The sequence below is a fragment of the Terrapene carolina genome, unplaced genomic scaffold (assembly GCF_002925995.2).
Source record: "Terrapene carolina triunguis isolate 2854851 unplaced genomic scaffold, T_m_triunguis-2.0 Scaffold93, whole genome shotgun sequence".
Lineage (NCBI taxonomy): Eukaryota > Metazoa > Chordata > Testudines > Emydidae > Terrapene > Terrapene triunguis.
This window is the reverse complement of record NW_020664444.1, coordinates 12,135,576-12,149,229: the sequence shown is the minus strand read 5'-3', so window position 1 is coordinate 12,149,229 and position 13,654 is coordinate 12,135,576. Positions and strand designations below refer to the sequence as shown.

The 13,654-nt window shown below is 50.6% G+C and overlaps 1 protein-coding gene across 1 annotated transcript in view; it reads right to left on the bottom strand.

Annotated features, from left to right (window-relative positions):
* The window catches only part of MICALL2 (MICAL like 2), a 33,698-nt gene that overhangs the window by 18,914 nt on the left and 1,130 nt on the right, over window positions 1–13,654 (bottom strand). Inside the window, exons 2-3 of the mRNA XM_024207986.2 lie at window positions 6,002–6,050; window positions 873–1,014 (exon numbers count right to left, since the gene is read on the bottom strand). Coding sequence (XP_024063754.2) covers window positions 873–1,014; window positions 6,002–6,050 — 191 coding nt within the window. The remainder of the gene's footprint in view (window positions 1–872; window positions 1,015–6,001; window positions 6,051–13,654) is intronic.

Here is a 13,654-nt window from a genome sequence, read left to right as displayed (position 1 = left end):
GGGTTTGGACACACACACTTACCCCAGTGTTCTCAGCGCAACTGAAACATTTTGTAGGACGCTGGAGGGTACAAAAATGTGGTGTGTTTAAAGCTGTGGTAGGCGAGTTCCTCTGGGGCTGGGAGGAGAGACCCCCAACCTGGCACAAAGCCCACCGGAGTCTGGCTGTCGTTCACTTTTTGACGTGGATTTAAAAACACAAGACAAAGAACGAAGTGGAGGGCGGAGAGGAAAAGGGGCGAGAGAACTTTCAGCTATTTGAAAAAACAAAACAAGCCTGGTTTTATAATCCGGATCCACATTCTCCAGCTGGAACTCTACCTGCCTAGCTAGTCACGCCCCAAACGTCACCTCTCCAAAACGTCCTTTGGAGAACCCATGAGTTTGGCTTGCTGTATTCTTTCATTTGTAATAGTTTAAAGCCAGATACAAACCAGATCTATCATAATGTGCATGTAAATCCTGATGGATGGTATTTCATACACACTCAGTTACGTGAGGATAATATTCTCTGAAGCCCTTGGGCCGAGTCTACGCTTAAAAGTTTTACTGTGGAACTGTGTGAGCCAGGGGTGGGATTTTTTACTGACATAGCTAAATTGGCAAACGCCCTAGTGTAGATGCAATGATGCCGGTATAACTGTGCTTACATGGGTATAGCCTATACACTCAGCTCCCGCAGGAGTTTTTTGCCTAGGAGCGTCGACACTAATTTTCAGTCTCCACGTTTAATGTAAGCCAGTTTCCTGTGTGCCTGGGGACGGTGGGGTGCATGCACACAGGACAGTGTAACAGCGATCTGATTTGCTGAAAGGTTGACGGCTTCCCCACTGCAGAACGGAGGACCAGGTGGAATTCCATGGGCTACTTACTTGGTGACCGTCCGTGGAAATAGTTATAGTACTGGGAGACGTAGGTGAGGATGCTCAGCCTGTCTGGCACCCTCAGCGCCACCATATCCTCAGCATCCAGCAAGGCTGGAATGCCCAGCTGTTCTTCAGCCACTCGAAATGCCTGCAGCGGGAACAGAAGGGAAAGGTCTGTGCTAGCCCAGTGACGGAAGCGGGCAGCCATCCATTAGGAGAAACAGACTTAAGGTAAGGAAGCAATGCAGTACACAGGCCCCTCTTGCTCCTCAGGGAACAGCTGGGCTAATTCAGCGCCTACATCTTACAGCTGTTACAGGAACTCTGACAGTCATGACTTCCAGACACAAGATTGGGAAATTCAGGCTGACAGCCCAAAATCCAGCCAGACAGGCTGGTCCCAGCTCATTCCATTGGAACTCAGCTGGGTTTCCCCTGCTCTTCCTTGGGACTGCTTCATTCTCTGTATATGTGCATGTGCCCATTTGTAGATAGAGGGGTTGCGGCCCCACTGAGCCAGATGTTATGGTCCAGACCTACAGGCCTGGCTTGCAGGTTTCAGTCCCACTCTTAATGCTCCCGTTAGTGAGGTTTTGGTAGGTAGTGATACTTGGGTCTTGTCTACATTGCAAGTTAGCGCACAGCAAGCTGGCGTGTTGGAGATTCACACCCTGGCTTGCCGCGCACTAACTCGCCACATCAACAAGCCCTTGGTGTTTATACACCGCTTCTCACTCCAAAACCTTGACAAACATTAAGCTTCACAATCCCCCCGCAAGGTGAACATCGTTCCCTATCTGACCGACAGGCAAGCTACGGCAGTAAAATGAAGCCAAGGCCGCAGAGGGATCAGAGGCAAAATTATAATCAAAGCCTTCCTGGCTCCCAAGCCGCTGCTCAAATCATGCATTTCTAATTCAGATTAACTACTTCGATGCTGCCTAACATACCAGGTACTCGGGGCAAACATTTGCTCTCCAGTGCTGCCCTGTGTACTGGTGCTAGGGGGACAGAAGTAAGGTAAAGAAATACTGAGCGACTTTCTTCCAACACCGAACAAGAGACTTAATTGGCCCAAGGAAAAGAGCGATATCCCTGCAGCTACTGTCTGTCTCTGCTTCCCCACAGAGCTTTTGCCAAGGACCTTCTCCATCCCTCCTTCTGCCTGGCTTACAGAGAGAGCTCGCAGACCCTCTCTGTTGGAACATCCCCTTCATAATGCCAACAACCCAATGAGATATCAGCACTTCAAAGCGCCAGACACAGGGCTACAGCAGAAACAAAGGATGAAAGTCTTAAACACAGAGTCTAACTCTACAAGAGCCCTTCCTGTCTGGCACAATAATATAATGGATCTGACCTACAAGCCAACTGTTCCTGTTTAGGAGAGACAATCGACTTTTTAACGAGCCAACTGCCCTTTTTTCATTGGGTCTTTCCAAAAATCTTTAGCTGGGTGGACATAACACATGCTTACAGCCAAGTAGCTGTGGCAGTGTCACCCTGGCTAGCAGCCCAGCCTGGTACATGGTTGTCTTCCTGTAACCAGATAGTAATACAGTTAATATGCTGTTTGGCCTGGCCTCCACTAGCCCTGTCTGTGTAACTGGTTTGGCCAGTCCTACTTACTCCACGTCTTGGTGCAGCAGACATGCCTGAGGAGGTCCTCTAGACACACTGTCCTCCTGCTGGGGCTGTTTGGGGTAATTGCCTAGCTTGTCCAAGGACACACTGATACAGATAGGCCGTGCGATAGGTGCATCAACACTGCTGGTGCACGCTCGTGCCGGGAAACAAAAAGATGCTGTGGGGACACAGCAGTGTTTGTTGGAACTAGATCAGCTCAGAACGTTACAAAGAGATACACAAAGACAGCTGTACTTCGTGGAGATGGGGCCTAAGAGGGAAGAAGGGCCTTCTGCTGTGTCATCACTGCCTGCAGCACGGGGGCGGTTCCTTGGCCCTCTCCCTTCCTAATACTGAGATCGAACAAGATCAAAACCCAAAGTGAGTTGCCACTATTCCAACTAACTGCCTGGAAAATGAGGGGTTTAATAATATTTATATAGCACTTTTCACCAGTAGATCTCAAAGTGCTTTAGAGAGGAGAGAAGTATCATTTTAGAGATGGGGAAACTGAGGCCCAGAGAGGTGACGTGACTTGCCCAAAGTCACCCAGCAGGCCAGTGGCAGAGCCAGGAATAGGTCTCCTGAGTCCCAGTCTAGTGCGCGCTCACTCCCCACTAGGCCGCACTGCCTCCCAGTAGTAGTGAAGGAAAATGAACAAACATCTTCCCCTTATTTATATACTTCACTTCTAGTAACAAAAACAGCCCAACAGATCATTTTTGGCATCTGGTGAAAGCCACATTCTTCCGTGCCTCAAGACCTTGTATGGAGAGTTTCAGCCTGGAACAGATTTTTTCAGTTTTGTAATAAAGCCCCTGAAAAGAAGCCTGTGAGCAGCGAGGCAGCAGCAAGTTCTGAACAATAGCAGAGTCAACAGCTGTGGGAGAAGTTAGTCCCATACGTGTCCCAAGACAGTCACAAGCTCAAAGAGAGCCAGTCTGGTGGTGGAGAGGGGCATGGGCTGCCCACCCCCTCAGTGTCCTATTAGCACAGGGACAGGGTACCTTATAGCAGCAGGGGAAGGAGGGAGGAGAGACTGAAAAATAAAGGACATGAAGAAAGACACAGAGGGGGAGACAGACAAGGGGGAGAAGAGACAATATGGACCCAGTGAGCATACAGACATTTTCATTAATAAAACCAGCTGAGGCAGCCTGAACAGTTCATTTCACAGAAAGACAGACAGAAAACAGCCAAGTTGCTCTGTGGAAGGGAAGCCATCAGCCATGCACAGGAAGCGAACAGCCCTCCAGAACTTCAGAGCATCCTTGCTCAGCCCCATCTGTAAACGCAGCTTGATGCGAATACTAAATGGGAGGAGCGACTTCGTCAGCCTGGCACCGCTATAAGCCAGCGGCTGGTGCCCAGGAAACCCTGCGAATGTACTGCACAGCACCCTCACAGAAACAAGAGAATTACCTGACCTCCCCTGCGGGACACATCCTAACGTACAGGAGTGGAGACAGAGAGGAACAGAGGGTGATGGTTTGATGGAGGGAGATACAGGGTGTGAAGGGTTGAGATGGTGGAATCGAAAGACTCAGACATGACTTCCAACCCCACGTGAGCCCAGAGTTTTAAGGAGAGGCCCCCTCATCACAGGCACAATGCTGCTGCTAAATCATAATTTAAACACCCTTACTAATTCCTCCGCCCCATGGAAACCTTCATCCCATGCCGCCACGCTCCCTCATGATCCTGAGTGTGTCTCTCTCTCTCACACACACACACACACACACACACACTGCTTGTCCCCAACCCAGCAGCTCATATCACACCTGGATGTGGGAGAAACCTGGAGTAAAGGTGGCCAAGGACATCAGGAGACAATTCCCAGGGGAGTAGGATCAGCTATACACTATGGGGGGCCACTGACCAACACCTCTGCTGTCCTGGCTGCAGGGCCAGGCATCACCCGAAAAGGAGGTGGCTGTTTGGACTCAGAAGAGAACAAGAGATGTGTTTGTTCACATCCCAGACTCACTCCAAGCAGCAGTGAAGCGAGCATGGGCCAGTGCCAGCTCTGAAGCGAACAGCAGCTGTATCCGCAGCCCATCTTTTATGGAGGAAGGCAGGAAAGAATTCCTTTCTTCAAGGGCTCATCCCACGCTTGGCTTGTGGAGCTAGCGCAGGGAGTGGGTGGGTGAGCTGAGCTCTATCCCTTCCTGGAGGAAGGAGGGAAACCGCAGCCCCAGCCTGACCTGGTCCCAAGCTGGAGCAGCAAATCCAGCAGGGACAAAGGCTCTAGAACTGCCCCACTTTCTCTCAGCACTCAACTCTGCAGGGGGAAGGGCGGGGGGACCCCCTTACCCTCACTTGCCTCAAGCTACTTGCCAAGTCCCCCTCTGATCTCTTGAAAGCAGCACACGGCCAGTACATTAATGCATCTCCTTCCTGGGGGTTTCTCCCTCCTTCGACCCCCCCAGCCTCTGTGGTCTCCCCGCTCGGGCAGGCAGAGGGCAAGGGGGACTTTCTGACTCCCAGTAAGGGAGTCCACATCTACACCCACCCCATAGACACACCAGGGGCAATGGGGAAACGTGGGCTCGCTCCTTCGTTACACAGAGCACACACCACCCCCCCAGCCTGTCCGAGACGGATGTGGGGGGAGCTCCCAGAGAGGACAGGAACAGGAGCCCTCCTACCAGTACCTTTATTGAAGAGCCTGTGGCAAAGGGGAGCTCTTAGTTCTCTGCTCCCATACCCCAGCCCACTCCCCACGGCACAGTACCTCCTGCACCGCCTCCTCCAAAGGCCCCACTGTAGCATGGCTAGTCTCCACTGGAAGCCTGAGCACTGGCTGGGTTACAGGAGAGACGCTCCCAGCCCTGGCTGCCCAAGGCACAGAGCACATCCTTAAAACGTGCTGACTTGGGGAGCAGGAACACATGCTGCCATTCCACCACCAGCCAGGCCTCTCTCTCTCTCTCTCTCTAGCATTCAAGCGTCTGCCTTCTCTACTCCTTGCAATAGTATCTATGAGCACTTCAAATACAGAGAGCTGACCACCACACGGCCTTTCCAAAGTGCCTTTCGGCTCTGCTGGCTCCACAAAAGAAACCCCCTTCACTGAGAAGCCAGTGAGGATGGAGCAATCCATAGGCTGTTCCATTGCACAAGCTGCCCCGCTTTTCATTGCGAGCTGGCAGAGCGCTCCGTGCTGTACAAGACACAGAAGATGACAAAGCCCCTGTCTGGGGACCCCCGTCTGAACAGAGGTGACAGTGCACAACCAGTTAAGAAAGCTGAACGGCCTTACGGTGCTTTACGATAGCAGGGGAAGCTGGAAAACTATTGCTAGAGTCACCAGAATACGCCAGCGGGTTTGAGCGTGCTGTATAAACATGCTCCATTCACTGAGTTACCACTGGTTAACTGTGATCCGCTCCAGGCATGGACAAGTCGTGCACCATGCAGAGCACACCACACCACAGGGGAACTGGGGCTGCCCCAGGCACAGCACACCATGATTAACAGCAGAAAGCAGAACTGCAAATCCCACTTACCAAAGCGTTGTTCTCATAAATGTTTTCCTTACTCAGGACGTTGAAGTCTCTGAAACACAGAAGATGAGAAAGAGTTTAGCTTGGCGTTGGTAATCCAGAGCACGCTGCTTCCGTTCCAGCTCCCCGAGACCCTCGCAGCCTGGCTCTTTGGAAGGAGAGTGGCAGCTTCCTTCCCACTTTGACTGCCACCAAACATACACCAGAAATTCCCTCGGAGGCCAGGTCCACACTACAGACTTATATTGGGGAAAAATCCACACCCCTGAGCGACGTAGTTATACCAACCTAACCCCCAGCGTAGACAGCGCTATGCTGACAGGATGGCGTCTCCCATTGATATAATCCACCTATGCCGACGGGGGTAGCATCTGCACTAAAGACAAGCCCTGATACTCCTGTCGGTAAAGGCACTGCAGTACCTCTGGCAGATCAAAGCAAGTTCAATAGAACGCGGTTTCACCTATAACGAGGTAAGATTTTTTGGCTCCCGAGGACAGCGTTATATCAGGGTAGAGGTGTACTTAATACAAGACACGAACATTAAAATACGTGAAGGACAATCACCCTGCTCCAAACTTACAGTGAGATTTGTCCTTCACTAACAGAGGGGTTTTACAAATGCCAGTTGCTGATTTCAGATTTCAAACAGATCAGAGTGTGTTGTCTTTTAAATAATTTCCTTTCATCCAAGGCACAAACTGCCACCTCTTCTCTATTTCTCCCATCTGGATCCAGAGTCCCACCTTCCATTCAGAACTGAGAGTTCACCCATGGAAAGTGGTGAGCCGGGCAGATGGAAAATGAGCTGGGACTTGATGGCGAAATCCCACTTCTGAACGCCCCCAAGAAGTGCATAAAGACAAGGAGCAACCCAGAATCCTCCACCCGCCAGGCTGGAGAATGGAGAAAGACTTGCCAAACCATCCCATTCATTCTTTGTCCCAGTGGGCTCCTGGGTGGGGATTTTCCTGCCTTACGATAGTGGCTTAAAAGGAGTATTTTATTTATTATTCTGCATTATTAAGGAAGCTGACTGCATCATTGAGACAACAATTAAACTCATCCTGCTTCACCTCAGACAAACCATATGGGTCCCTCCTACCCCCAGCCCAGGGAGCCAGTCAGTTACAAGCCCTTCTCTCACTCACATCCCAAGCGAGAGCTTGGATCACGCCAGTCGGTACAACTAACATGCAAAATGCCTATGAAAACAACAGGCAGCTCTGTGCCATGCATAGCCCACTCTCCCCTCACTGCAGGCTGTTTGCTGCTCACACCCCCACGAACTACAAAGATAAATGTAAGATGAAAGTCCAAATCTGTTTGACTGTGGAATGATCTGCCAAAGGGACGCATCGCTTGAGTCATTTAAAGCCAGGCTGGACAAAGCACTTAAGAATATACTGTAGAGAAAAACCCCAGCACAGGCAGGAGTTGGACAAGATAACCTAGCAATTGTTTTACATCTCCAGCTTCTCCGATTTCAAGGAAGCTTGACATAGTGGTGAGGAGAGAGAGAGCAGCCGCTCAAGGAACGTGCCCTCTCACAGCAAGTCCAATAAGACTGCACTGAGCAACGGAAAGGCACCACAGAGCCAGGGCAAGCCCAGGCTTTGCTCTGTATCTTTCAACCTGCCAAAGCACAGATGTGGGAAATGCAAAAAAAAAATATATCAGTGCCAGAGGTTTAAAATAACGCCGGACCCATTGATTTGGCATCAGTCACATTCCCCATCGCCTCCATCTCACGAGGCTGCATTTCTGAATTCCATTTACACCAGTGAAAGTGGAGACAACATCAAGGCTATGTGGGATGGCGCCTGGAGGGAAGAATTTGGGTTTCTCTCTGCTGAAGGATAATTGAGAAGTCTGCTTGCAGTTCTCTCTGAAGCGAATGTACACAGCCAGGCTGTTTGGCGATTGTTCCACCTAGAGATCCTCTTTGTGCCATGTACCCCAAACGCCGTTTCCCCCATTGGCTAGTCATCTTAATGGCTAGTCTTATTAACAAGATTACATCAATTTTTTTCCCTAGGGAGTGGATCTTGTTAATGCTCTTTCTAGTCTGTAGTATCAGTTGCTCTCTGGATCAATTTATCTATAATCCTACAGGAACAACATTAATACAAAGGGAGAACTAAACCAGAGCCCAAGATTTCTCCACTGAGAAGGCAAAGGGGAACTCAGTTCATTGGGAAGTGAAGAGATGCATTTACCAGACCCTGGTGGAAGGCTTGGGGCAGTGGGGAAGAATGGACTTTGTTCGCTCAGGGAAATGCTGTTTTGAGCCCCTGAACCAAGTTTTTATTCAGCTGGCTGAGATGGCCCGTTCCCAAGGAGCTCGACAGCACGCCGCTACTCCAGCCCTACCATCTGCACAGAGCTGCAGCGTTTGTCACAGGTGTTTCCACAGGGAAGATCCTGTCTGCTCCTGCAAGCCAGCCATAGGATGCAACAGCACAATGGGATTCCGCAGCTGCTCACCCTGTGACTGAGACCAGGAAGCAATCCAAAGGCTGCCTGTGGAGAAGGGGGCGTTGTCTGGCTCTATATCTCTACATGGGGTTCCCTAGGAACAGTGAAACCTTCCCAGTGCAAAGGTAGTAAAGGCCCTATGACAGCACAGACGTCGCATAGGAGAAACCTGACCTGTCCCTGCACAAATGAGACCATCTCTTTGCAGCCAGCTCTTCCACATATGACATGCTTGTCCTGGCTACAGCGAGGGCAGTGGAGCCCTAGGTTTATGCCCATGCACAGGGGCCCATGCACGCATACACACACACACTGGACCGATCAACCACCAAGCTACTGGCAGACCAGCTCAAAGGCCATGGATATGGTCATGGAGAATCGGTTACAGATAAAAAGACATGGGTGCAGCCCAACAAGTCTTACTTTGCCTAGAGCTCGGTGCGACCTTGGGTCAGCCCTAAGCAGCAGCACCTAAAATGCAACTAACGAACAAAGCGCAACCTGAACGGTGCTGAAGTGCAATCCATGCCCATCCTCTAGTTTGCTATGTATAGAGAGACAAGTGTGGGTGAGGTAATATCTTCTCTTGCAGCAGCCCAGTGAAACTGTTTCTGCAAGGACAGAGGCGGTTAGCCTCTCTAGTCTAGTGGCTCCAAGAATGCTCTGGTTCAGTGGTTCCCAATGCGGTGCCCGCGGGCGCCATGATGCCCATCGGGGCATCTATGTGCGCCTGCGTACTGGCCGGCAGACGAGCATCCGCCGAAATACTGCCGACAAGCAGCGTCATCCAGAGGCGTCGCTGCCGAAATGCTGCCGATTTACGGTGGCATTTCGGCAGCGACGTCTCTGGATGACACCTCTTGTCGGTGGCATTTCGGCGGCGACACCTATGGACATTGTCGCTTCTCGGCGGCATTTCGGCGGATGTTCGTCCGCCGGCCACGGTCCGCGGTAGCTCGTCGTCTGGCACCTACCAGACAAAAAAGGTCGGGGACCACTGCTCTGGTTTGTTGATTTTCCAGGTAACAAGGAAGACAAAGCAAGCAAATTTTATGACTCTGCATTTATATGCAAATTCGCTGCTGCAGTCTGATTGGGCTCTCCTTGCCCTACCCACTCCATTCCTGTCTGCCTCCAAGCCTTGCTGTCCCCTACAGAGCAATCTTGCCTTGCTGCTCTCATTCCAGCTAGCTAATAACGACCGTGCTAAGGTCTCCTAGAGAATAAGAGCAGACAGCTACTGTTCACAGCTCACCAGTTCCAGCCATCCACCTCTACCCAGCCTGCCAGGGGATTTCATACCCCCTCTAAATTCCTATATGCTGACCTATTAACAGTCAGCAACCTAGGAAAGAATATCACCCATGGGCAGCAGGGAAGAGGGAAGGAAAGAAGACAGAGCTTAATCAAAACCTTTCCACCAAAACGTCCCTAAAACATCTGGAACTAATACCAGAGAGAGCGAACGACAGAGCACAGTTTCTCTGCTTTTCCAGACTCACTGATCGGTACAGACTCAAAACCCACTAACAGGGCTAGCAACATCACACACACACCCCCCAAGCTGATGCCAAGGTGAGAACACTGCAGAGTTCACATCTCGGATCCCCCCTGCTGGGAAGCGTCACCTTCTTCTGAGAAGAATAAATTAATGCTCTGTATTCGTTCCCCACCCACCATGGACACAAACCTTCCTGGAGCGGTGTATGCACTATGGATGCGGGATTTTAAGAAATCTTAATCTATTGGAGTGAAAGGGGAATTTAGTTCCAAATTCATTCAGTCCTGGGTTTCTTCCCTAACAGAGTCCAACGTGCCCTAGCCTCCTAGAGCACGTGGGGAAAGCAGTTCTAGTTGTATGCAGGCTGCCCTGTGCACAGGGCGCATAGAACCTCTTGCCACTGCTGCCTGACCTCAGCTAAATTTGGAAGAAGTTATCCTTCCCTTCACATGTTTTCTGGCCGGAAAAAGGAAGAGGGAAAAGACATGATACCAGCCTCCCCCCTGACCTATGGACTGCAAACCCCAGAATAGAAAACCTTTAACAACATTGCAGTTTGCTGACTGCCTGAAGTCTCCTGCTACTCCCCATGCCTCCCGGAGCAAGAAACACCCTCTCCATAGCATGCCCCCAGAGCTAAAATATCATCTGCCTAAGCCAAGAGAAGAATGTTGCAAAACAATCCCTGCAGATTTCCAGATCAACACTCAATCCCTGATTTATAGACACAAATTAACTCTGTTGCAAGGGTACCGAGCTCACAGATTCGCAGGAATTTAAAAGAAAATCCAAGCTACTGGAACTTCCCATGGCCTCCTCTGCAACTTCCAACAGCAAGCGTGTAAAGGGATCATCTCCACCCAGCAGCACCTCAACCTGCCAATCGTACACTAGCTGCTTTGTTGTGTGACTCTGCTATTGTTAACATGAACTGGGAGACCAGACCCAAAGGCCTGGTCATAATTTCACCTGCACGTGTCTGTCTGAGCACGGCTGCACCTGAAAGGATCTGGGGCAGAATTCAACAACAAAAAACCAGGGAGAAATCACAACAAGTGTTTGCAGCTCTAGCGAAGAGAGCGATTTATTTAAAAAGTGTGTCTATCCCCTGCTCTAGACATGCAGCCTAAGCATTATACCCACCCACTGGACTGGCCAACAGGGACATTTCCCTGGAGCTCAGGTAGCCAAGCCCCTGCCCAAGCGTCCATGTTTGATACGGCGTGACACACATTCAATACAAGGCCAGCCAGGGCCACACAACACGCTGCCCCAGGCATTTACTGTGTTACTGACTCTGGATTAAAGGCAAGCAGGGGAACATTTAGAGTCCTGCAGAGAACCTCCAAGAAAGTAAACATGGTGACGTGGCAAGAAGCAAACAGAGCAAGGCAATGGCACCTGATCAAATAAGGGAGGAGAAACGAGTTTCAGAACGACTGCCCTGGACTGGGTGGCTGCTCGCGCCGATCAAACAAGCCATTCATTCGCGGGTGACTGCTTCCGTGCTTTAAAGAGGCTACGTTCAAGGAAACCCACAGCCACAGGAGAGAGGTGAGAGGGGATAGACGGCCACTTTCTTCGGTTTAAGCAAGAAGTGAGACACCTGTAAGAGAGGTGTCACAGGACCCTCTGTTGCTTTCTGTAAGAGAGGCTGCCCCACAGAAAACTGAACAGACCACACAGGACAGCCTAGGCAGGAGGGCACAGTCCAAAGAATTGGAGAGGAGCCCCAGAATAGAAGAGACAACCTAATTCCTTGCCAGACTGACACGTCCTACCACAGAGGACCCAAGTACTCCAATCAACCGGACAGAGAAATTCTCTCCCTGCCCCCCTGCGTTGTTCTCACACTTCTTGTGTTACTAGCCTTCAAGCTAAAGTTACACAGTGAAAAGAACCCAGAACGCAACTTCAGGGGCAGCATTCAGCACTTCCTTTCAGAACGCAGCGGTTGAGTCAGACCCCACCAGCAGCAGGGCAAGGCAAGACCTAAAACCTATGGGACAGGCTGAGCAGCCTGGCCTCCTGGAGATGCCCTTGGTGCATAATGAGGTCACTAGGAGTTGAGGGCTCCCATTCCCTCACACCATTGGGCTCTAAATCGGCAAACAAGCAATTGGTGACAAGCAGGCAGCTACTGAGCGCTGACTGTGGGTTGACAAAGAGCTCTTCTAAAAGCAGCCCCTCAGCCTGTGTTTCCATGGAAGAGGCAGTGGGACGGGGGAGGGAGAAGAGGCAGTCAATGGAACGAGTAGTTTCCTTCCAGCGTGGCTCCTTTAAGCTCCCCAGCATGGAATCCTGCCTGGAAATTCCCGGGTTTTTGTTGTTGTTGTTTTTATTTAACTAGCATTTAGTGGCCAGCTAATAATTGATGAAATTGCCATTTGGCACAGCATGGAAAGTGGAGCCTAAACAAACATTCACTGCAAAGAAGGAAACATTTCCCAACTGGTGTTTCAACGTGTTTAGCAACAGAAGGGACGTGTTTTAACTGTTTACAGCCCGGCCCCAGCCTTTCACCGCGGGCGGAGGAGAAGAAAGGCGTGTGTATGGGGAGAAACAAGCCATTGGCTTGGAGCTTTTCTGCTTGCAGGACAGCACAACTAATTCAGTGAAAGGACTGCCAAAGCAGGACACCATCTAACCAGGGCGGGAAGGGAGGGGAGACCCAGTGCCATCCATTACACTTGAGCATTGTAGACAGACAAGGTGGGGGAGGTGATCTCTTTTATTGGACCAACTTCTGTTGGTGAGAGAGACCAGCTTCACGTCTGAAGACGAGCTCTCTGTAAGCTCGAAAGCTTGTCTCCCTCACCAACAGAAAATATCACCTCCCCTACCTTGTCTCCCTCGTAGCCTGGGACCAACAGGGCATACAGCTTGAGCATTCTATTACTCTAATGCAGCAAGCCCCCAGCCACACAGGCCCCCCCCCCCGAACACGAGGCAGCAGGCCCAACTGGACAAGACCAGGCACTGCCATTAACTAGACACTGAAACTCCCGCGCTAGGCAAAACTTGGCATTTAGTTTATCACACACCTGGACTGAGCTAAAATAGCTGCTAGCACCAGAGAGCACCTCAAGGAGCTGAAAGAGATGGCATTCAGGACAGCGCTCCCACCCTGTAAAGGCCACAATGCTCAAGCGCAGCCTGAGTCACAGTTAATGCTTCGGGACACTACACTCTGACTCTTCCCCCGTTGCCATGGTCCTCGGGACCCAGACTCACATGCCAACCCAGTCTCCCTTGCCCCTGTGCAATAGGGCAGGACAGAGAATTAACTCACAGCCTGATTTCTTCCAACAGCCCAGGTGGCACTCAGGTGGGTACTAGGCACTGAAGTTCCATGTGAAAGGCCATGATACCTAGCACAGAAATACATCCCTGCCGCTCCCTGTCCAACACTCCAGCCAACCAAACCCCCTGTGCAACAGAAGAGAGATCCAGTACTGAGTGTTGAAAAACATAATTGTTCATGGGAAGCCTAAAGCGGCTATTAAGTCATTCAGTGCATGGTCCTGCCAGGATTTTCTGTGGTGTTTTTTTCCAGTCAAGTTTTAAATGACTCTTAGTTGCTTTAAAATGAGCAACAATTTCTATAACCTCAGTTCCATGACGCCTCAGTGTTTCCGACCTAAATAATTTACAAGCAGGCCACCAGATTTACATGG